This window comes from Anastrepha ludens, chromosome 6 (genome assembly GCF_028408465.1).
Source record: "Anastrepha ludens isolate Willacy chromosome 6, idAnaLude1.1, whole genome shotgun sequence".
Classification (NCBI taxonomy): Eukaryota; Metazoa; Arthropoda; class Insecta; order Diptera; family Tephritidae; genus Anastrepha; species Anastrepha ludens.
The window spans coordinates 100237607-100263210 of NC_071502.1; the positions used below are offsets into that span (position 1 = coordinate 100237607).

At 33.6% G+C, this 25604-nt stretch overlaps 2 protein-coding genes across 7 annotated transcripts in view; one reads left to right on the forward strand and one right to left on the reverse strand.

Annotated features, from left to right (window-relative positions):
- Window positions 1–3487, reverse strand: part of LOC128865871 (atypical protein kinase C) — a 63675-nt gene extending 60188 nt beyond the window's left edge. For 2 of the 4 annotated variants that reach the window (XM_054106257.1, XM_054106255.1), the window contains exons 1-3: window positions 3182–3487; window positions 1775–2077; window positions 1596–1716 (exon numbers count right to left, since the gene is read on the reverse strand). Coding sequence is in view for 1 of the 4 variants with exons in the window: in XM_054106258.1 (XP_053962233.1) it covers window positions 1596–1716; window positions 1775–1954 (301 nt within the window). In the remaining 3 variants the exon portion in view is untranslated. The remainder of the gene's footprint in view (window positions 1–1595; window positions 1717–1774; window positions 2078–3181) is intronic. The other 2 variants (XM_054106256.1, XM_054106258.1) reach the window with 2 other exon arrangements.
- Window positions 3488–5064: 1577 nt separating this feature from the next.
- The window catches only part of LOC128865872 (CDK5 and ABL1 enzyme substrate 1), a 91079-nt gene continuing 70539 nt past the window's right edge, over window positions 5065–25604 (forward strand). For 2 of the 3 annotated variants that reach the window (XM_054106260.1, XM_054106262.1), the window contains exons 1-2: window positions 5073–5778; window positions 13935–16122. In XM_054106260.1, coding sequence (XP_053962235.1) covers window positions 15131–16122 — 992 coding nt within the window. In that variant the 5' untranslated portion in view covers window positions 5073–5778; window positions 13935–15130. Of the gene's footprint in view, window positions 5779–13934; window positions 16123–25604 lie in introns of all 3 variants that reach the window. The other variant, XM_054106261.1, reaches the window with a different exon arrangement.

A 25604-nucleotide genomic window follows, 5' to 3' on the forward strand; every position in this document is an offset into this window, starting at 1 on the left:
ATGAGCATCACCGCAGATGCAATTGTAAAATTTTGGTAAGAAAAGTGATTTTAAACAAATTCACACACACATACATATGTATATTGACACCTAAAAAATTAAAAAAAAAAAATAAAAAAAAAAATAAAATAAAAAAAAAAAAACCATATCTTCGGAGTATTCGAACTCAGGCACTTGACTCACCAACGAATTGTCAGTTTTCGGTCAATTTTAAATAGGTGTGGAAAAATGTTGTTGGCACTTTGAGCGGTGTTTTCACGACATGAACTGAGTATTACTTTGCCGTGAGATACATATGAAATGTCACGCATATTTCACGGCAATGCAATTTGTATGGATTTTGACAGTCTTTTCAAGTGAAACACGAGCTTAGTACTAAGATTAAGAGGTAAAATCATTAAAATTGCACGAAGCTACAAAAACGGCACTCTGTAATACGGCGCACTTAACAAAGAGGTTACAGGGTTATTTATTTGAGTTTCATAGGTTGGGTGGATTCTAAGCGCCTATCAATTTTATTTGCCTATCATTTATCTACCGATACGGGGACTCCATGAGATTGTAAGAGAGCAGTAACGCTTCCAATTTACCATCTCATAACCCAGTTGAGAGATGCAGACAAGTAATAGGCGATTGAAACAATGAATAAATAGCGCAACTGACTGTCCATAATAGCACATATAGTGATTGGCCGAACTCTTTCTCATGTTTTCCACAAATGAAGGGGCTTCCAGATTTACGCCGCATCTGAACGGCAGATACTTTATATGAATGCTTTTTCATGACAGAAATTCATTCGGAGGTTTAGCATTGCCTGCCAAAGAGCGACCGCTATTAGAAAACATTTCTTCTATCAATTGGGGTTTCGCGCACGGGTTTTCGAATCTGTATACTTCCGACCGCTACGATAATAACATACTACGAGAAAAAATTTAAGCCAAACCATTGACCACATTTTTGTTTTTGCGAAAAAAAATTGTTTCCGTATCTTTTGACGATTTACTTAGGTATAAATGCTTAGTTTTAATCCAGAAGATCATAAACACTGAGCAACCCAGTCAAAGTCTTGCCGTTCGTTAAACTTAGATCTGATGAAATGCAGTTGTTTGGTGACGGAACGTGAATACTTTGTGTTCTCTGTCCGTCTTTGGACGTTGCGTTACCTCATAAAATTAAACGTATACTCGTAAAAGAAAGCTCGTGCTTCAAACATAATTTGCTTCGCTACCTTGCCGAAAATTGCTGAATGTACTCAAATAATTTCTCATTATTTCAATCTATTCCAATTAATCCCTACTCCTAATACTAATATCTTTACCTTACTTTCCTTTTTTTGTTGTAATTGTTGTAATTTCAATTTTAAGTTTGATTTTATTGTTAATCCTTTTACCTACGATTTAATTATGTAAACTATTCTTAAGGCCAATAATTGTAAAAATAACCCATGGTTGTATTCATGAATAAATAAAAAATCGTTTACATACCTATAAACATTTTACGCACAAAAATTTACATCTTTTTCTAACAAAACAACAGTAACAAATAAGTCTATTGGAGTATTCGCTGTGCTCTTTTTTTCACAATCAACTACTCACCATGTATAACAAGTTCCGAATCACGATTTATTTCATACAAGCGTATTGCCTCGTCTAATTCCATTTGAGTAGTTATCGTACAGGGATCGTTTTCTTCGTCCACCCATTTTATGGTGAAAGGCTAAAAATGCATTTCAATTTAATTGAAACTTCATAAAATATTTGAATGGCAAACTTACTTGATCCGATGGGAATCGGCATATACCGCGTATTTCATGGCATAAATTTTCATAAGTGATATTTTCATCTATGTAGGTAATCATAATTTCGCCATTGTAGGCAGTTTTCACTTTGATCTCATTGGTGGCACTGTTGGCGTTGGTGCCGTCCGGAATGATTTGTGAAGGCATTTTCTGCATTTGTAATTGAAGAATAATTTAATTTTGTATTTATTTGTTGGTAGAAAAACGTTGAAGGCACAATACACAAAATTCTCAAGCACGCTTTCGGTTATTTTAACGAAAAGTACAAAATCAAAGTAACTGTAAATAGAAAAAATAGAAATAATTTAAAACATATTCAGTTGGGAGCAGTTGATTAAATTAATGGGGAAAAAGTTGTGTCAACATGGCAACACCGCTGCTGTATCGCACAAAACAAAAAATACACGAGTGGGCGATAAACTCATATGCCCCAGCATCTATCCGCCCCTTTCAACCAATAACAACCAAAAGCATATAACGACGACGGTAATAATGATGTTTCAATACGAAATGTAAACAAATGCGAGCGAGAATCCACAAGTGGTTATGTGCGGAATGAAAATAAATATAACTTGAGTGTGACGACGCGCCAAAAATATACAGCAGTCGGCAATCCAAATGAAATTCGAATATTTTTTACAAAATTTATTGTATTGAAATATGTTTCCGCTCGCTCTTTAAGCACTTTGGAATTGTATGGCAGCACCTTAGTCTGTAATTGAACTGCCCTTTTTTACTATCTTTCGCCAGCCAGCAATGAATCATGCAACAAGTTGGTTTCGCCTAAATGCTTCACTGTGCTGACGTGAAGCACCAACAGATAAAATATTAACACATTCCGCACATATCTAGCACAACCGCTTTTGCCGCAACCAATTAATAACATACACACATGTATGTACGTACGTATGTATTTCACACATTTCACTGCTTAAAAATGGGAGTTAAACCAAAAGCTTCATCGCCTGGTGCGCCTTCCTGGCACCTTTGCCAAGTGAAACTATTCGGCCAGCGTGGTGTTCCACTTAATTGATTGCATATTTTGCCGTGCATTGACCATTAGCTTGATGACGATGTACAACCACAGTCGACAGTCGTAGTGCTTCCGATTCTTTCTGCGATTCCTTCTTCTTAGTTGCTGGCTTTCGGCTTATATTACTTACCTTGTTTTATTAACATGACTGGATTCTTTTTAATAATTTTCTTTCTATTAGTTGTTTTCTGCAACACGTATTGTTCACTCTACTCCTCCCCCCGAGTACGTAGATGCCCACAATGAATATGTACACCCGTATTCGTGTGTATATATGTATGTACTTGATAGACTAGCCGTTTTAGGCCAAGTCTACTGTTATTTCACCTTTTTTTTTGCATTAAATTTACCTTTCTTCACTCTTCGTACGCTTCTTTATCGTTACATTTGCCACTACTTTTCAGTTTTTGGAGTCTTTTTCCTTTTGCATTTCCATAGGCACAAAATTCAAAGTTAATGAATCCGCATTATTTCGATTAAAATAAACACTAAACAAAACCACACAAAACTTAAATAAACAAATAAAAAAATTAATTAGGACTTTAATTTGTTCGTGGCCAACAAATTAATTTAATTCAATTGAGCGAGCGGCAATATAATCGTAAACAAGATAAAACTTCGAGTATGCGAAGAAAAATGGTAGATTGGAAGAGTTGCCATTTCACGAGGGCAAAGTTGCATGCGAATTAGTACATTTTTACAATTACCGGAAAGACGGTCAATGATCAGTAGTATTAAAGGTTTTAGTAAAAATTTATTGTAATTCCACAAAATCTTAAAAAGAAAAGTGTCGAAAGTAATCCAAAATTTTGAATTACATTTTTTATATTGGCAGATTGTTTCATAACTGATACAACCAAAAAAATTGTAGATAAATAGTAGAGCCTCATGCACGAACCAACTGCAATAGTTCATCCATTACGATTATCGTGTAAGAGCGTTTGGAAAAAAACATGGTAACGTTAGATTTTAAACTCGCTTTATTTACATTTTATACTGATGCCACAAAAAACAAATGGATAGACATTAAGCGTTATATTTTTTAATATAAAATAATAATAAAACAATAATAATAAAAAAATAATTTTTTTGCTTGCATTTGGGTTGTTGTTGGTGTAGAAACATTATTATTCTCTATACATTTACGGGAAATGGTGCTAGAATGATAGTCGTTCTTCTTTTTCTTCTTGATTGGTGCGATAACCGCTTACGCGATTTTGGCCGAGGTTAAAAAAGCGCATCAGTCGTTTATTTCTCGTGCTAACCGGCACCAGTTGCTTCTCCGCCTGATGTTTCCTCTGCTACCACCAGCTGATACCGCATCGAATACTTTCAGAGCCAGAGCGTTTAGAGCCGGAGTGATAGTCCTTAGCTGGAAAAAAATCCGGGCAGTTTCGAATATATAAAACCGACTATCATGGGAACGCTCACATTTGGTTATCTATTCTAGTTGGATCAGAATGGATGTGTTATCCTATAGCAACAAATTTCGAATTTCTTTTTTGAATATATGAGGCCGTCTACAACAAAATGTTCGCTTATTCTGCTTTCTTATTCTACAGGTATACGTACCACAGGCTTGATATAGTTGTAATAAAAAATACGTCAGAAATTTCAAATTACTTGCTCTTGAGAGCTGTTGGGCAAACATTTTTCTAATAGCAGTCGCCCCTCGGCAGCCAATGGCAAAGCTCCGACTGTATATCTGCCGTGAAAAAGCTCCTCATAAAAATATCTGCCGTTCAGAGTCGGTTTGAAACTGTAGGTCCCTCCATTTATGAACAACATCAAGACGCACGCCACAAATAGAAGGAGGAGCTCGGCCAAATACCCAAAAAGAGTGTGCGCGCCAATTATATATATCTATATATTTATAATCAACGAACGCATCATGAGTCACGGTGCCACGGTAAGAAAAGTTATTGCTGCTGTTGCAACAGCTCTTGAGCGGGTATCAGTGCGGGTTTTTACATTAAAGTAGTCACGAATTAAGTATTAGAGTAATTTTTGCTTGTAGTTTATTTTGCCTAAAGTTAGCAAAATTTCTTCCGCGTAATTTATTTTACCGTACGATAAACTTGCGGTTTCAATTTTACGTCTTCATGCTCTGAATCCTCATTCTCCGTGGTTGGCAACGCTAACCATATTCACAACTTGGCAGCACTTTAGTCGGATTGTTTGCTTTGCTCTTTTTCTTCGTTACAATTCTCGGATTTTTTCATCAGTCCGAAAAATTGTCTGTCATGAAAAAGTTCACATATGTTTTTATCCTTGTGTAATAAAAGTTTATATTTTGCTACTTTGGAGAAAATATTCATAAAGGTTCTTAATATATCTCTGTGAATTGTAAAAGTAATAAAGTTAGACAAAAAAAAAACAATATTTCGTAATTTTACTCATCGTATGGTGAACAGTGCCACGGTTACTTACTCTGAATCAACGAGTAGATTGCAAATGCGTGCGAGATTTAGATAAATAGCAGAGAACCAACCGCACTTGATTTCTTTCGATTTTCCGGAAGAAAAACCTATACTTGTGGGCGTGTGATATAAATACTTGTAGCAGCAACAATAGCAGTCAATGAAAGCGGCGATTATGACTTGACAATTATGTTAAAGAGCTAAAGCGCGGTACCTTCAAGTTCAGAATTCGCTAAAAAAAAGTGTCAGTGCAGTTGTTTAGCCGCACAATTCCATTTACGCGCATTGCTAACCTTTGTCAACAGCAGAAATCCCAGCGAGTGCATACAAAAATAGACAAAATGATTCGCCTAAAACAGTTTTAAGTAAACGAAAAATAAACTATTAAAATATATAAATAACGCAACTTTGCGTCACAACCACTGTTGCCAGGGCTAGAAAGACGTGTGTGCATTTATATACGTCCGTTGTGTGTAAATTTGGAAGAGTTTGCCAAAAGTTTTGAAACAAGAAAATTAGCGAAAGGGGTAAGTTGTTATAACTCCACCTGCTTAAAATAACTTCTTAGATGCAGACTATCTTCGTGTTTTCCGTAACGTACTTACCTATCATCCACCCCCTATGGGCTTGGTTTTGCACAAATCCATATATACATTCATGTATAACTACATAAATGTGTACATATGTTTCGGCGATTTTCTAGAAATTTTCCACTTGACATGACCGTTCTCTATTTCACATTTCACCATTTCTATTCCTCTATGCAGCGCTCCAGCCAACGAATGGTCTCTTCCTCTTTTTGTTTTGATATTTTTCTTCTATTTTGTTTCTATTATATTTTGCTCCAACCTTCGCCTTTGAAGCTGCGGCAGAGGTTACTATTTACGAAGCAAAGCAGGCAGAGAAATCGATTTTCCTCACAGAGGAAGTCAGATTTCTGTGAATGTACATATATGTGTATTTGTATGAACTATGTATGTGTGCCCGTAAGTGCGGCAAATATGCTGTAATTGCTGCTTAACTCACCCCTTGTGATTTTGAATGGTAACTATTCGCCAAGACTGACGCTTGAAGCTATCCAAGTGTTGGTACATTTCTCTAAGAGTCCTTGAAAAACTTGCAAGCACAGCTTTGAATATTCCCTTACTCAAGTGTTCGAAGTGGCAAACGAGCAGAAAAGAATTTCGTTTGGTTAGCCTCTTGAATTTATGTGGGTGCACACGTCATTGCACATCATATTGCAGTGCATGGCACTGGTTGTTCGCTGGCTCGCCATTCACACATACACACACACTTGCATATGTATGTAACTGAAAAGCTGTAATTCGGCTACGCTTAAGTCACAATCGTCTGCATGCAAGTTCCAGAAGTTTCTGCGTGTTAAAGCTGTGCATAGGAAATCAATAGAGGTGAATGGCTATTTGTTTTCCAAACGACAAAATGCGAAAGGTTATTGGTTTAGAAAAAAACATATAAATTTTTTAATATTAGTGGAAGCATAAGAGCAGGGCAATAAAAAATTTTATTTTACTTGACCTATTACGACAAACCAGTTGATTTAAATATGATCCTGGCTGTGCTAATTATGAGATTGAAAACTTTTATAATAACCTTAAGAATTATATACCGAACTGAAGATGACATTTTGACCAAAATTCAGCATTGCCAAGCTCTCACTACTCCTTGAGTGCAATGAGAAACTTAATCTTCTAGGAATGCGCAATCGCATTCGGCTGATTTAGGACCCAGGGCCCAGGGCGAAATAGCAGAGGCGTTGGCTGCGGTCTCGCCTTTAATAGGACCCGAGCCATTCGTTGCTATGGGACCAACCACCATCAAGGAAAAGCTTGAAGAGGTAGGGCTCACGGGCATGCTCACATGCCACAAGAGACTGCGTAGTCGTCTGGAAATGGTCGAGATTTGGTCTACGGGTTCATGTCGTTTCTGCGACATGAAAGCGTTGGATTTTCCAGCAAGATTTCGCTCTAGCCCATAAGGCAAAAACCATCCAGCGGTGGCTAAAAAACTATATTATTGGGTTCATAGCCACGGAAGATTGGCTACCTGAAAGTCCAAATCTGAATCCATTGGAATACAGTTTGTGGTCAGAATTGGAGAACATGGCCTGTCTTAAGACCTCACAGAAATTTGGAGAGTATGAAACAATATTTGATTCGAGAAGTAACATCAATATCCATAGAAACCGTGAATCTGTAAACGTAACGAAACGGCGACTATTTCAAATGAAAGTTAAACATTTTTCTTTTAATAGTTACATGAAATAAAACTAACTTCATTGAAAAAAAGTATTATAAATAATTTCATATCTATAACGAACTTAACTTGTAACAGAACTTGTGGCAGGACTATGTAGATAGAGAAACTAATATTTAAGATTTCAAGTCGTTGGAGATTCTTGTAAGGAGCATTCAATGAAATTTTATTAAGAACTGAAGGGTACTCATTAATCGCAGAAATGATGACGATCGCATGAATAGTTACATCCTCGGAGAATACTGCAAGATTAAAGACAATCGATTTTTTTTTTACAAGAAAGCATTTTGATTGTATACAAATTGACTAAACCGAAGTTCGTGCTGTTCCATGTGGCGACGTCTTTTATTAGCCTAGGTCCATCTGCCACTTTTTTCGTTAATCCAGCGGTTTTGGATAAGGGAAAGTGGTATCCGGAAGGGAATGTATCAAAGTTTAACCCAGATAGTCGGTTATCTATGTACTAATAAAACCGTGCTTATTATAGCAAATCAAACTCTAATGGAGTAAGTCGACTTTTCTCCAATTAAGCACTCAAAAAGATTACTGATGGACACTCATAGCCAACTACATAAGGAAGCAAAGCAAAGACTTCGCCAAGAAGCTTAAGCCAACTAAATGTACACAAAACGGTATATCAAAACCATGTTAAGAAAACCTGGGCTCTGCATGAGTACTCGTATACAGCCCTCGTCTGCTCGCCGGAGAAGATTAATTTCATCGATTATAGAATTTTATCAAATTAGATTAGATGTTTATGATGCACATTGGCAAATATATTATTTCGTGCAATCTTAATGTTTCGTGTATAAGAGGTTGGAATCAACCCCACTCCGTTCTTATCACCAACCTATTTCCTACGTACACGTACGACCGCTTACGGTAGCCGCTACCGCCAACGAAAAGTATTTAGCAGCATGGAAAAAAACCGAATGCTTACAGTAAGTGGATATGGCATATTGCCAGGTTTCCAATTCTCACTTTAAGAAATCGATCAAATGCAAGTCGAACAAATACCCAACAAATTCAAACAGCAGCGACAATGGCACACCATATGAATCGGTTTGTCACTACCGAACAACTTGCCGGCCGAATGCCTGCCTATTCCACCACTTGTTCGTTCCTCTCTATATAACTACGTGTATGCATGAATACATGCATGCATGTATGGTATGTGTGTATGTATGTTACCTTATCGTCGTTTTGGCACGTTCCATACAATGGCACGTTAGTTAGCCAACCAATCTGCAGATTGAGAGTCTCGCCTGACGACTACCCGGTATGGTCGCCGCTAAATACTGTATTACAATAGTCATAGCCATTGTGACTGCAAATTGAGTACAACTACAATAGTGAAGCGTAAAATTAAAAACGAATACAAAGTGTTGCCGTTTACATTGTTTACTGATACTGAACACAATGCACAATAAGTAATAAATAGAACAATAAGACGACGACCCATTCCTACCTACTATTGGAAATGAAAACACTTGACACGTTCGATATACAAATACAACGTAGGAGTATATAAAGTATACCTTTTTACTGTTAAATAAGGCAACGTGTTTTTTCGCACATATTTTTCATTTGTTTTTTTTTTTTATATACCTGAAGAAGTACACATAATTCACCAGGTATCCCTGGGCGGTTTTTTGTTTTTTTGTAGCTATTTAGGGGCAACATACGTCCTGCCTACTACACTGGGATACTTTAAATAAATATAAGAAATTTTATACATTGTTTATTAGTACTTAAACTTTATACAAAAATTGATTTTCATTTTTCTTTACAAAAATTAGTATATAAAAAATCACGTGACCCAAAGTACAATGAAAAAAAGTTGCTCCACGGTCTGCATCATTTCTCCTTGAAATGTTGATGGATCTTTAAAAAGTAAAAAATTCTTGTAAAATAAAGTTGTAGTTGTAGTTATAGTCTGTTGAGCCAAATTTTTGAATTTCGAAAAGTTTTGCAATTTACGGCATTTTAAAAAAAGTTTTACATCATAAATGTCTCACTTTAATTATGTCCATACATTTTTTTAATAAAAATGTCAAAAATCCGGCTCGACAGACTATAAGACACTTTCGAATATTAAAAACAAAAAACCGCATAAACAAAAAAAGTTCGTTTAGCGTAGTACACATAACAGAAGTGAAACTTTCAAGGCAGACAAAGAAAGAGGGAGAGACCCGAGAGAAAATAAGAGAGAGAGAGAGAGAGAGAGAGAAAGAATATATATCTAAATAAATTCACAACATTCGCAGAGAATACAAATAGATAAAATTTACAAAAAACGGAGAAGGGTCGACCGGTGTAGGTAAACGCCGGACACATACTGTGGCAACAAACGCAGCGATTCCAGGATCGCAACGCAGCAACGGCACAAACTACCGCAAGGCGATACCAATAAATCGGATGCCGGAATGGATAGCACTTTATAGTACCCAAAAGCACAAGCACCAAAAAAAAAACGCCAAAAAAATTGGGCTCAAAAAACGCCCCAAACAGTAGGCACCAAGGAAATATAACGCCAACAAGTAGGCACCAAAAATATATTTCCTACAAGTTTGCACCAACAAACAAGCGCCAAAAAGTAGGCAGTGTTATTTCTCACTAGAAATTAGCAACCACAAGGAAAAACTCATGGAAAATAGCCTAAAGTGTATCTAAGATATATATTATATAAGGTATAACTCTCTCTCTCCTTTTCCTCTACGTTATATCTTTTTTCTATCTCGCGGAACGAAAATGCCCAAAACGTTGCATGGCCTTGAAATTTTACTCTCCATTCTCGCTCGTCCATCGACGCCTAAGAAGTTTCACTTCAAAAAATTAAAAATTGTATGAGTTATCATGCAGACCGTCCCGGAAAAGTAGTTTCGAGAAAAACGAGTTTAAATTTTCAAGTGCCTCAAACGAAGCATAGCTACCTGTGCGCAGATAGCTACCGTCGGGCAGTTACATTTTTTACCATAACTTTGTATCTATGGGGAATTTTTACAATCGATTTCCACAGAAATACGACTAAGAGTATAAAGAATAATAATCTGTAAAAAAAAATCGATGTTTTGAAAATTCTGAACGTATGTAACCCCTTAATCTTACAATAATAAACTAGCCAAGTTTTTTTTTTTTTTTAGCGAAAATCGATTTTTTGGCTTCCAAGTGCTGCGAGAAGTCGAAAAAATGCCCTAAGGAATACTTTGAGAAACATCTCCTTTAGGAAAAGCATTTTCATTTTTTTGTTCAGATGATTGTAAGAGTAAAACAAGTTTAGTTTTTTTTGATGGGCTCCTGAAAGTTCACTGTCACCTGTCAATTTTCAATAGTTTGCATTGAAAAGTTAGGGAAATATATTTCAAATTTTTGTATTATATTATATGGAAATTGATTGAATAAACTATCACACTATTTGTATCATCAAAATAAATTCTTAAAATATACCTTCTCCACCGAATTAACAAAAAAAAAAAATTCGCTACGCCCCTGCCATTAACCGAAGCAAACGGTCTTCTAACGCCACACTCCCCATTTCAAGTTCATTTCACCGAATGATGTAGTTTTTCCTAACGCTTGGCAGTCTAGATAACTGGCTTGCTGGTTGGTCGGTCGGTCTACTGCATCTTTTAGATCGTAACATCCTCAGCAGTTGCTGATATTCTACTTCTCTTTATCCTAATACTCGTTTATTCACATTTTACAGTTTGCATGTAAATGCATCTTGTTCGTCGATTCATTGATTATTACTCATTTTTTAACATTCGTCAATCGTGGCCGTACGCCTCGTTCACTCGTTCGGTTGGTCGTTTGTCAATGATGGCCATGTGAAGCTCATTGCACTCTGTGCAGCAAGAAATGCGTGCAACCTTTTCGCCGGCCAATAACGAATGCAAAAATGCCGCCACAGGCGATAACAGCAGAGCATACACGAATACGCAGTGCAGTCGAACTTGGTCAACGGACATGCGTACAAACATATGTATATATGCGACGGCATTCCTGTGCATCCACCCAGCTGTCTGGCAACGCAAAATGTGCAATAAAGGGTGCTTGGAGTTTCAAGGGAGTATACTGGATAAATTTTTGATAAAAAAAAATTAAATATCTGTTTGTTTTTTTGTTCGAGCTCTCGTCAGTGCGCTACGTATGTATTAAGTTAAGCACAGGTCAAATCGTGGTTGCTTTCCAATTTAGTTTCAGCTAATTGTTGCCCTTAATCCTCCTTACACGCGAAGCATTAGTCAGCTTTGGCGTTCGGGTGTACCCGAAGTTTTGAAGATTCATAAGTTTTAGAAGGAGCTGGCGTAATAACGGACAGGGGAGTAATGTTAGATAAGTACAGTTTGATGTCCAAATAAAATAAAAATCAAGTCGAATACACTGGCAATTTTTAGATTTGTATCCCGTCATTTAAATAATAGCACAAACAAGAAAAAAATCCTTCTGTATTCCCCTTCTCATATAATTGTCCTAAATGAGAATTATACGCCAAGTTTTGAGTCTGTCTCATTGTCGTGAGGCTCGCGTTGTTTTGTCATAATTATTTTTGGGTATACAGCTTTGTGCCAGTTTCAAGTGACTTAAAATGCGCGTTAATTTTTCATAATTTTTTTTCGCATAACAAGCATTTTTTTCCATATAACAAATGTTCGAAAAACCGCCAGGAGTAAAATTCACAAAACCGCCAGCAAAAACAAAAATATTCAAAAGTCAACGCGTCACAATTCAATGGACTATAAAACTGCATACTCACAATTTTTTTATATTAGATTAAAAAGTATTTTTTTCTGATTAGAAAGTTTAAAATTTTGATTAAAATTTGTTGAAATTTTTTACATTTTGTACAAAGTTTGAAAATTAAAGTTATATGGTTTTTATTGTATCATAAACTATATTTTTTAACAAAAAACAAAAAACAAAAATTAGATAAAAATAAATGAATAGTAATGGATTTGCGGCAGGCTAATCACCTACCCTGTCAGAAATCAAAATAGATTAACGAAACCAATGCAAGACTGAGTCTTGTCGAGGCCCTATGCTCCCGAGAGGAGTGAACAAGGAAAAAAAAAAAAGATTTATAATATGAATATAGCCTGCAGGACACTAACCACCACTTCACATTCCCACTTAAACCAACTCATCGAAACACCCCTTTTTCTCTGGTTCCACCCTGTCCAAACCGTATGTACCCGAAGCCTACCGTTAGATGAGATAACGAAGACCAATAACTTCACTACACAGGGTTTTGTAGCCCTCTACAACAACAACAACAACAACAACGGGCATACATACATATGTTTCCTTGCCGCTTAACTGGCCGGTCACACTCGGCTCTATTTCCTCCTCTACTAGTTATGCATATCTGAGTCTCTGGGTTGGCGATGACACATTTTCAGAGGCCCTTTGTGAATGTTCGGTCCAGTCTTAGGGGAAATTTTTTTTTCAAAGACTACTTTTTGAGGGCTGACAACTATTTGAACGAGACTCGTATGGCCAAAAAACAATTTTTGGTTTTTAACAATGGATCAGAAAATAAAATAGTAAAAACAAAAATAAAAAATCTTTTTTCGTTTCCGTTTTACTCGCTTTTAAAAAAACATCCAAAAAACACCATTTCAAATGAGGCGAGGGCCTCAATTCAGATGCCTTTATCATTTGTGCGGATATTTGAACTATAAACGATTTTGAGGGTTACATCGCCAACTCAGCTAAATGGGAAATTAGGGTCTTTCTTAATAAATAATAATAATATATAGACTGCAGTACACATCATTAGAAGTCTTCTCTGATTTATGTTGTTTTTCTGCTGTCTCTGAATGTCACATCATTTTTATAAGCAGCTTTATCGTGACAGAAATACCCTCGAGGTTTGATCGTGTGATCTTTTATGAACGCTATGGGCATCGAAACCAGGTCGTACAAGCAGTGCCGCACCATCGGGTGGAGTACGCCGCCCATCAAAGCTTTTTGCGAAGTGCCTACTTTTATACTTCCACTTGCAGCAGATATTGACGGCCCTGCTTATTTAGCTTTGCATTTGCGGCGACACCCTGTTTGGTCATGCCTTGATGCATATTTTTTAGCAATCCATTTTCGACGCTACTATTGTCAACGGCTACGTGGATGCCACCACAACTACCATGCACATACATATGTACATATGCATATTTTATGCACAACGCGCAATGCTTTTGCATGGCTCATTCATACCAGCTTCGCTCTTATTCGCAGTTCCACACGCTCTCTCACTCTCAAGCGCTTTCTGCAATGGCACTGTATCTGCAACTATGCTCGGGCTATGCAGGCATATTTTCTCTACCAATTTCTGTCTGCACTGTCCACACTACGTGTTTGTTGTTGTCAATAAAATGCAACTTATATAGACTTTTCTTAATTTTAATTCTAGAATTTTCCGACAGCCACTCTACGTTTGAATTCGAAAGCGTACACTACACTAAGCAGCATTTGACGGCGAACATAAATAAATTGGAAAATTGTAACTACTGAACCGAACCAGCGGCCAACGACCAGTAAGTGAATTCAACGACTTCAACCGCAAACAGCAGCGCAACGGCACTAACAACAAAATCAGCAGTATCTTTCCTACACCGCAGTGAAAATCCAGTGCTTGAGTGTGTGCGTGTGTGAAACGTAATTCAAAAAAGTTTTGTGCGAAAAATTGCAATTGCTAAATACAATATTTATTTTAATAGTTTTTCACTTAAAATAATTTTTGACTTTTTATTGCAACTAAAGTTTCACAAAACAATCAACAAAATGTTGCGTTTAAGTAAATCGAATTCGTCTCAGAAACTGTCACTTTTAAAGACTATAAAGTTTATGTGATATTTGTATACGTTTAATAGTCTCAGAAAAACCACAACAACAATAATAGTAATAAAAAGTTTAGGAAAAACTTTTTGCAGTAGAAAAACTGCGTGTTTGCATAAAAGTTGGTAGCAAAACGCTAAAGTCGCTCCAACACTGTGTGGCATTTTTTACATACGGACGCTTTTTAAAAAATTTTCCGCACTAAGTTAAACGGAGCTTAAATCGAAATCGGCTACGAAAGTTCCGGAATCAGAAAGAAAGCAAAAATTTATGTCTAAAACTACTGCGTAATTTTCGCTAGAAAAAGCTCACGAAAAGTAAGCGTTAACGGTGTGCTCCAACGAGAAGTTTAAAAAGTCTGCAAAAACATTTATTACTTAAAGTAATTTGATCTAATCAAAAACTTTCGGTGCAAAAAATTGTGTTTTCCTTGAACTAACCGAGAAAAAAAAACGTCGCAAAAACTCAAAAATCGTTCTCATAAATTAAAAAAAAAAAAAAACAATTTACTCCTTTAAATTATTTTGTGCCCCCATCGACCCTAAACACATTCCATACGTTTTAAGAAAACAGAGTTCAGGCACGCAAATCGTGCTCCCAAACCGCAAATCGCAAAGTGTACTCAGTTTGAGACAACAGAAAAAGCAGCAGCAGAGTCAACGTTTGAGGCAGCAGCAGCAGCAGCTGAAGCAGTTCAAGTGCAAATATCTACGCGTCCGACATTCAATAGACGCCTTACAGTTGTCACACACCAATTACCGTCACTGCCTAATGGCAAGTTCGCTTAATAAAACGAGACACAGGCGCAGATTGACTGCGATCTCGTTTCTATCGAATATTTCATTAGATGGCACACATCGGGATACTAAACTTGGAGCAACAATTGGTATCTGTGGCACCGGGGCTACAACCTACAACGCAACGGCAGCGGGATTACAAAGTGGCGCAACAACTGGAAGCGGCGGCGGCGGCAATATCGGCATCGGAGTTGGTGGCGGCCAATACAACAAGCAGCAACTACATTTCAACAACTACAATCGCAATAATCGACATCCACGGCAACAGCAACAGCATCATCAGCATCAGCATCAATACTATTATACGCAACATCATACGAATGGCGGTTGCAATGTTGGCAACGGCAACGCCGGCACTGGCATTGGCATGCACGCCCCTTCAGCCGTTATGTTTCTCACCAGCTGCGATGACTCGCATATGGAGTACATTGGTGGCGGTGGCGGCGGTGATGGCAGCGGTGGTGCTGGTAGTGATGGTTGTGCCGATAGTACCGGCAGCGCCGATGGTGATGGGCATTTTAGTGAAATTGAAAATATGGGTCAACACTTGATAAATGCACGGCAAGGTAACGCTTACAAGGGCGATGGAGGCATTAAAGCAACAGCAGCAACGGCTGTCACAGCTAAGTCGACAGCAGTTAAGCATTTGGATAAATCCGCAGCGGCTGGATATGGTGACGATTTCGACGTCATCGGCAGTGATGGCGGCAGCATTGTCGGTGGTGGTGGAGCATCTGTGCCAGAGAAGCGCAATGCTAAGCGACCTACATCGAGTAGTCGGCAACAGGGCAATCAAAATTGCAAGCAAACTTCTAAGCAAGGCACAATGGGTATTGCCAGCAAGCAACAGTTGGCTGGCGGTAGCGGCGGCTCGGGCGCTGAGAGCGGCAGTGATTCGGATAGCGTCAAAATACCAATGAAAGTTTCGAGCATGGGTGCTGGCATACTAATGCCATTGCGTGAAAGGTGAGTGCGAAAAATGGTTTTATTTCCAGTTAAATGTGATAACTTGGTTATATTTTTTGTGCATACATGTATGTATGTATGCATGTGCAGGAGTGCTCACACAGTAGCAGCTTTACAGAGATTTGACTATTTATGTATTTTTTATATTTTTTTGTTTTTTTTTTTGTATTTTGCTTATAAAAATATAGTTCATACTACAACAAAACCATATTATCCAAAGTTGCAAACTTTGTAGAAAATTTCAAACTTTCTTGTCCAGAAAAAATCTGGGTATGCCCGTTCAATTTTGGCTTAAAATTATGCGTGCGTATTGCGCATTTGCATCAATGGGAAAAGAAAAAAATCGCGCATTTTTCATGTACATATATAAAGAAAAAGGCATAACAGCGTCAACAAAAGTTATCAAAAATAAATGCTGATTTCGAGCGAGGAAATTGAAAAATCAAAAAAACGCAGTATTAATGGCTATCGTTTGCAGCCCTGTAGGTGCATTTCCGCTGATAAAGTTCGCTAGATAGGGCTAGTTTACTGGGACGGCAGCCCTTGGTCGAGAAAAACCGGAGTAATTCCGGAAACGTAGAACCGGCTGCCATGGGAATGTATTGCCTTTCCGGCATTGGTCTTTGGTTTAAAATAATTTAATTTATTTTTTATAAAATGCAGCAGGTTGAGTTATACAAAATTTTGGTTTTATTAATCAATTTCCAACAGCTTTTTGATAGAATGCATGTTTGAAAAGTGTCAGATATGGGCGTTTGTGAGCTTTTTGTTCTATTTCTTTGGCACAACTTAACCAAATTTGTATGCAACCACAGACTTGATTGCCAATCGCGTTTCCTTGATAATTTAAAAGGATTTCATTTATTGCTTCGAGATAAGGTAAGGAAAACCCATTACTTTACCTACCCACAGACCTACATATTTTGCAATAAATTTATTAAAATTGTCAGAATTTTATTTAAAGCAAAATCACTTAAGCATTAAGTACCGCCAAAAAAGTATAAATCCACAAAATCGCTCTTAAAATTTCCACTTCAATTGTATATTTATGCGATTGTAATGCGAGTATTACGTAAATATATTTATATATATTACAATATATATTTTAAATAATATTTTCGGCGAATCAGACGACATTGCTGTTCATGGGCCACTTGGCGACGACATCAGAATTTTGCTGTTTGCTGATGCACGTACAGATGTGTGTGTGTGATCTATCGCGAATATATTGTAAGCATGCAATATAATTATTGCCATAAATGCATTCACACTCACATACATATAAACATATTTGTAGAAGTATGTTTGCAATAATTTGCTGCCTCGTCGTCTATTGCACTTTTGCAATCGGCGGTGGTGTATTTCTTGTGAAGTTTTTACATTTTTGTAATCAAATTGCAACAAATTCAATAAATCGCTAGATTAGAGGGAAATAACAACTGACCTCAAATGATTGCTTCAGTATACGTGTGTGGTGGTATACTGATACCCGGTAGGGAAAATCCACCTTAGTGAAATTAATTCCGAGAAGTAAATTTTTTCGGTTAAGACCCAATGAGGAAGTATTTGAATTTTCAAGAGTATAAAAGTAATTAAAAACGATATTCCACTTTTTCAATGAATACATTTTTTTATATTTTTTTTGTACAATACGAATATCCTCAAATATATGTTTTTCATATTGTAGAAAACTCAGTTTTTTTCCTTTTGTTGTTGTAGCAGTTAATTTTTTTTTTTTTTGTTTTCTTGTTTTTTTTTTTGAATTTTTTTTTATAAATTTTTTATATTTAAAAACCTATGTAAAATAAATTTCACTTCACGTTTCGTATAAAAAATGTTATGTAATTTTTATAAATTTTTTTTTTTGGTTTTGAAGTTGATTATTTCGAAATGCATTGAAATGTGTTTTAATTTTTTTGTTAATTATTGAACAGAAACAAAAACAAAAAATGCAATATATCGAAAACTCTTTTTCCCTTTTTATAGAATTATAAAAAACTCCATTATAAATTATTTGACAAATATTAAAAAATTAAATTATGTGAATTTTTTATGTGGAAATGTATTGAAACCAACTTAAAAATATTGGTTGTGAATAATAGTATATTTTATAAATCTCAACATTAGAAGAGAGGAGAGCATATTTTGGATCCAGTTTTAAATTTTATAAATTTCACTAATATTATAAAAATATATTTTGTGTTATTGAGATCAAGGCGAATCTATTAAAGTTGGTGCCGGTAAATCAGCTGATTTGTTTTTGTTTTTTCTTTTGCCGTATCCGTGTGGCTTTCAGCGCACAGAATGGAACAAGGCGAATTCATTTTGTTTTCTACTTTGCCAATATTTTTTTTACTTTTGCCGTGGCAATCAAACGTACAAAACATTTTTGTTGGTCTAGTGCCACTACCATCAATGAATGCGCCTTGATTGAAATTCACTCTAAAATATTTCGAAAACGAACAGATACTAAAATGAAAACTTTTGAAAAGAAAGCAAAATCAGAGACTCATTACATTCTATAGAAATCGGCTTCGCCATTGTATCCTTCTGAGATTTGGAAATGTACTCGTATGCGCTTAAAAATTTTTGAATAATAGTATTTTTAAAAATTTGAATGACTCGAAAACTATATAAGTAAAGTATTGAAATTTACTAAAAAAATTTATTAAAAAAATAATGCGAAATAATGTTCTCATTTTACGTGTTGTCTCATCGAATTTCATGAAATCTCTATAAAATTTTCAGTATCATTAAAAAGTTGTTTATAAAAAAAATATATTTTGCATCATAAATTTTTTAATATTATAAATAAGATTTATTTGTAATACATTTTTTTAATATTATTTTTTATAATCGTTTTTTAATTTTTTTTTTTTTAATTTTTTCCCCATATTTTGGGTTGTCTCATCAAATTATATGAAATCTCTATAAAATTTTCAGTATCATTAAAAAAATCATATTTTATTAAAATGTTTTAATATTTTTTTAATATATAAAAATGGAACTGCTTATAAAAAACTTATTTTGCATCAAACATTTTTTAATATTAAATATAAATAAGATTTTTTTTTAATATTATAAATTTTTTTAAATTCTGTTTATATAAATTTTATATTTTGTATAAATTTTTATTTTATATAAATTTTTATTTTATTATTTTTTTTTAATAAATTTTTATTTTATTTTATAAAAACAAACGTCTTTTTTTTATTTCTCACCCATTTTTCGAGTTGTCTGTAATCTTTGTGTATCTCTCCATAAAAATTAATAATTAAATTAATACTTTTGTTATAATTTTTGTTATAATTTTTTTTTTTAAATAAATGTTTTTGTTTTATTTTGTATTTTTAAATTTAATTTGTATTTTTTTATTTTATTTTGTATTTTTTTATTATTTTTTATTTATTTTTATTCTTTTTTATTTATTTTTGTTTTTTAGTTTTATTTTTTTTTTTGTTTAATACAATTTTTTAATCAATCAAAGTAAGTATTACTCATAAATACGAGTTTATATGGAAACAATGATGTTCCCACGAAAATGAGTATCGAAGCAAAAATCCTGCTATAGAAAAAATGATAGTAGTGGCGTGTAAATGATTATTTCTAGGCAAATTTTATGAAAAGCGCGTATGAAAAAATCAGCAAATTTTAGTTCCTCTACCCCAATTGCCTGAAAATGCATTCAAATGGAACGAATAAAAGTTCCTGCTTGGTATGCGCCAATTGTTGTATGTTTGTATGTTCGGATTGAGTATACATATACATACATATATTGATGTTCAATTTGATATGTCAATATGCCCATGCGGCGCCATACTATTTCGCGTGAATCATAATTGACGCCGCAACGCATCGAACGCACGCGACACAACGCGATCTGTGCGAAGTGATTTCCTTATTCAAGTCAGCCGAGTTGCTGGGTGGTCATACTCACAAACAGTATACATACATACTATATTGAAAATGAATATGAATTCATACTCACTCAGGTACATTTGTATATACAAGTACATACATACATACCCATGCACACATATCGGTAAATATTAGCCACAAACATTTTGCCAGTAAATGCGAAAAACATTTGACGCTTTCCAAATGTTTACTTCTGTCTCACATTTTCCACTTCCCACTGCAGCTATTTGCTCTACTGTGCACCAGTGTATGCAGCAATAGTTCACATTTTACGTTGTTGTTTATCTGCTTTAAATGATATATCATGCCTCGTGTTCTAAATTCACTTGCATGCATGTACATACATATGTAAATATTTGTATCTGCACACAGCCTACGAAATGTTCAATTTAGCTGAGTTTGCATGAAAATTTTAATCTAATAAATCAAACACAATAGATATGTGTGGCAACGAACGAGACGTTTATTTTGACTTTCATTTTTATTACGACTAATTGCATTTTACTAAATTACGATTTTAGTATATACCTACATATTTTTGTTTTGGTCATTGCAATTTGCCTTAATTAAGAAAAATTACCATTTGAATGATTCTGCTTGTGGTGTGTGTACGATGAGAGGTCTAACACAACTGCCACAAATGCTGATGATTCTCTCTAAAATGTAAAATTTTTCTTAATGAATTCTTGTTGTTGTTATTGAAGCAGTATAAACATTTCCCATATATGTACGAGAAATGCTTCTGAAAGTAACCTCTTTGACCGGATATGTGTCCGAGTCGTTCCGATATCATAGAACAGACTGATCTTAATGAGTCCCACCTTTTTGCTACGAAGAAAAGTGAATTTTCCATTCCCACGAATAGATCTGAACGAGCTTGTTTTGCTTGCAGGGATATTCCTTGGAAAAGCGTTGAGTAAAAACTACTTAGAAACAGAATTATTAATCGTAACTCCATTCAAACAGTAGCCTTTCCACTAACTTTTTTGTAAGTAACGACTAAGTTCGATGGGCAACGTAACCTGGCTGTTAGATAACACAGGAAACATGGACATACGAGTAGTGTGAATAAATAGCTCGTAGCTTGAACTTGTGCTTTATTCAGCAATGATCTTAAGATTAAAAATTTCAATATAAGCTGAAAACTAAACGAGAGCTTAACATAGGGAAATAACATAGTTAGAGAAAAATAGCAAAGCTGTTAGAGTAACAGAATGTAACTTACGTGATGGAATGTATATTGCAGCTGTTAAGTTCACAAGAGTCACAGCCATTTGTAAAAGGTATAAATTTTTCCGATAGGGTGATTAATTTTGCGCCATTTATAAGTACTTCTGCTGTTAGTTAAGATACTTAAGGTGTATGGCCTAAAAATATCTCATGCCACTAAATTGCCGAAGGTGGCCCTGTCAAAACATAAAATAAAATAAGTAATTCCCAACATTTTCAAAGGTTTGGAATGAGAAAATATTTTCTTAATAGATAAAAACAAAATATAAAAAAGAATTACGTGAACTTTTATGTGTCGAAATATGTTGAAACAAACTTAAACATGTTGGTTTACGAATAATAGTACTCTTTAGAAATCCAAGCATCTTGAAGATTAAGCAATATATTGCAAGATGGTAAACCTATTTCCATTTTCCGATTTTCGAATATAACAAAAATAATTATTTATTTATTTAAATACACGTAAATTTTGGATTTGTTAATATTGTTTTATTATTATTATTATTATTTTTTAATGTTTGTTTATTTTGTTTTGAATACTTACCTACTGTGAATTTGTCTATCATTCCGCAGATCACAATCTGCATTTTTAAATACCAGTAGTATCAGCAATTTGTTGAAATTCCAAGCCTCTGTGATTCGGCAAATATGTGAACGCCTCTCCACTTACTACTTCCAGATTACCTTAAAAATTCCAGACATTGGTTATAATGTCGTCCACACATACACACGGAAAGCTTTCCATAGATGTGTACAAGTAAATTTCGTTTCATTTCCCTTTTTCTAGACAGAAATTCAAGCATTCAACACCTTCAGTTGTGTGTTGCCAAAAAATGTTTGCTATTTAAGTTTCTGCTATGACACTACCGCATAAACCTTTGACGTGGACCATTCACGTTTGTAAAAACCAACAAATACCATATATGTGTTAACGTATGAAGACATATTTGTTCGTGAAAATTTTCATTTGGCGACGTCCAATGCTCTGGCGCTTGACATATTCTCAGGAATTTGGTTTAAAGCCAATTTTCACATAGCTATGCACATGTATGTATAAACACACTTATACATACTTACATAAATATGTAGCTGTTTATCGGTGGACTTATGACTACATTAACTTATTTAACTTCTTAGTTTGTGATTATAGATCGCTAAATCCTGATCTTTTCTGGAAAACTTTAAAGCTGGAATTCCACTTTTATTTACACAGGTTCTTAGTCTACCAGTTGTGAATGATTATTAATTGAAATATTGCATTAAGACAATGCTAAGTCGACTGAAGTTGTTTATATCCCCCAGATATAGCTTTGTGTAAGATTGTTTATAGGTCATTAGAGGCATTGACTCTGCGCTGCGCTACACTTTAGACAATGGCATTCAGCTATTTCAGTAGTCACGTTTTTATTGCAGATTTTTTAATTATAAAGAAACCTTATCAGCGGAAGCAATAATAAATTGCTAGATAAATGTGTAAAAATGTGAGTTTTCTCTGTTTTACATTCTTTGTAATAAATGGAATTTTTCACAACAAAAGCAAATACAATAATTATACAAGGGGCGCAAAATTAATCACCCTATAGCAAGATTTATAATTTCAATCATATTTGAAAGGACAGCTGCAGTGCTCGTATAAAAACAGACAAGCAAAGGTCAAAATAAAGATTTTCATCATTCAAAATCAATTTTTAGTTAATAAAAGAGTTATAAATAAAATCATTGTCTGGTTTTTTTTTTAAGAAATAATGTTAGTGTTATTGGACGTACTTTTTTTTTTTAATTAACTTGAATTTGTTTATATTTTTATAAAAATTTAACTGCTTGAACTGCTTATAAAAAAAATTATTTTGCATCAAACATTTTTAATATTATAAATAAATTTTTCTTTTAATATATATTAAAAAATTTTTTTTAAATAAATTTTTATTTTATAATTTTGTTTTAATACAATTTTTTTTATTTTATAAAAACAACCGTTTCTTTTATTTCTTCCCCATTTTTCGAGTTGTCTGAAATCTTTGTGTATGAAATCTCTCCATAAAAATTAATAATTTTGTTATATTTATATATATATATATATTTATATATGGGGCATTCTTCGCCAACCGGACACCCCCATCTGCCCAGAACAGTTTTTATAAAAAAAATTTTTCCCTATGCCGAAATAAAAGCTTATGTCATGTACTTTAATTTGTCATGTGGCACTTTTTAAATATTCAAGATGGACGACGAATATTGACATGATGCTCGGGGGTTTCTGGGTTCGCTGCTGAATATAAATATTGAAGGAAATTGCTGAAATTGGAATTTTTTTTTCATAATACAGGATTTTTTTCACAGTAAAACTTTTTTTTCTTCTGGAGAATTGGAAAATCTTTTAATAATCACTTCCTTTTTGTTTGAGATTTGGAAGGAATGGCTTTTTAGTATTTCTGGTACTGGTGCTGCAGACTCGAATCTTTTGTTAAGCTTCCAACATATTTGTCAATATTCGTCGTCCATCTTGAATATTTAAAAAGTGCCACATGACAAATTAAAGTACATGACATAAGCTTTTATTTCGGCATAGGGAAAAATTTTTTTTATAAAAACTGTTCTGGGCAGATGGGGGTGTCCGGTTGGCGAAGAATGCCCCATATATATTTATTTTATAGCATTTTTTATTTTATTTGTTTTTTATTTCATTGGTATTTTATTTTATCTCTTTTTATTATAATTCTATGTAATAATTTTTTACTTGATTTAGTTTAAAATTTTTATTTTTTTTATTTCGTTTTGTTATTATTTCTTGTATTTTTTATTTTATTTATTTATTTTATTCTTTGGCATTTTGTTTTATTTTAAATCTTTTTTTGTTATATGTTTGTTTAATAATTTTTTACTTAATTTAATTTAATATTTTTACTTTTTTATTTTGTTTTGTTATTATATCTTATATTTTTTTATTTTATCTTGAGTTTATTATTTATTATTGAAAATAATTTATTGTTACATATTTGGTTTTATTTAATTTAATTTTATTTTAATAATTGCATTCAATTAACTTTTTTATTTGTATAAACAAAATATTTTTCTAATATATTTTACTTTATTTTATTAGCTTATTTTTATTTTATATATAAATAAGTTTCGTATTTATTTTAAATTAAATTTTTTTATAATTTTTAACTTAATGCAATATTTATTAGTTTTTGATCCTATTTAAATCTTATTAAATTTAACTTAATTTCACCTATTTTATTATTTATTATGTTATTATTTTTTGCATATTCATGTGTTTATTTTATCTATTTTTATTTATTATATTGCAATTTTTTATATATTTATTTATTTTGAATTTTTTTATGTTTATATATATGTATATGATTTCCCATGGTTCCGCGAGGCAGCAAAGGCCCACTTTTTACATAGTTACAATTTTTTTATTTCTTACATATTTATTTCATATTTAAAATTTTTTATTTTTATATATTTTATTTATACGTTTATACCTTTTATTTTTGTTTAGTGTTTATTTTTTATTTCAATTTTGTTTTAATTTACTATTTATTTTATTATGCGTTTATATTTAATTTTATTACTCGTATTTTATTTTTAAATTTATTTAGTTTAAATTTTTTACTTTATTTTGTTATATTATTTCTTATTGATTTTATCTTATGTAGTTTAGATTTTTGTGATCTATTAATTTGAATTAAATAAAAAATTTTGCAAATTTTTTTTTTATTCTATTTTTTATATTTATTTTTATGCTATTTTTGTATATTATTTTTATTCTATTTAATTTTATTGCCTACTTATTTTTTTATTTTTTGTTTTCCTTTTTTATTCCTGAATAAAACCTATAAATTTTTTTGACATTTTTAAGAAGAACTAAAGAACTACTACAATAATAATTATCCCTCTGCACATATCGCTCCTAGTCAGAGCATAAGACCGTAAGCGTTTATTTAGCATTTTTTTACTATTTTATTATCATTTTATTTTTTATTATCATTATTTGTATTTATTTATTTTCCTGAATCTCGACTATGCACCTCTCGACTTTGGTATTCCCATTGCAAATGCCTGTTTAGTTTAAAAATAATTTCAGCTGTGTTGTTGTTGTTTTCGTTTTGAGCATTTTAACATTTCCTCTATTCAAGCTTTATTATTCTCTATTATATCGTACTTAATTCTATAAATAAGTAATTCGCTTCAAATGGAAGTGTGCCTGGCGTGTGACTGTGCGAGCGCTTAGGTGGGATAGTAAGTACTCGACGGACAGCAACAACAAAAGCCGTAAATGCCATACAAATGCTGAATTAAACTATTTTATTTATGGCAATTTTCTC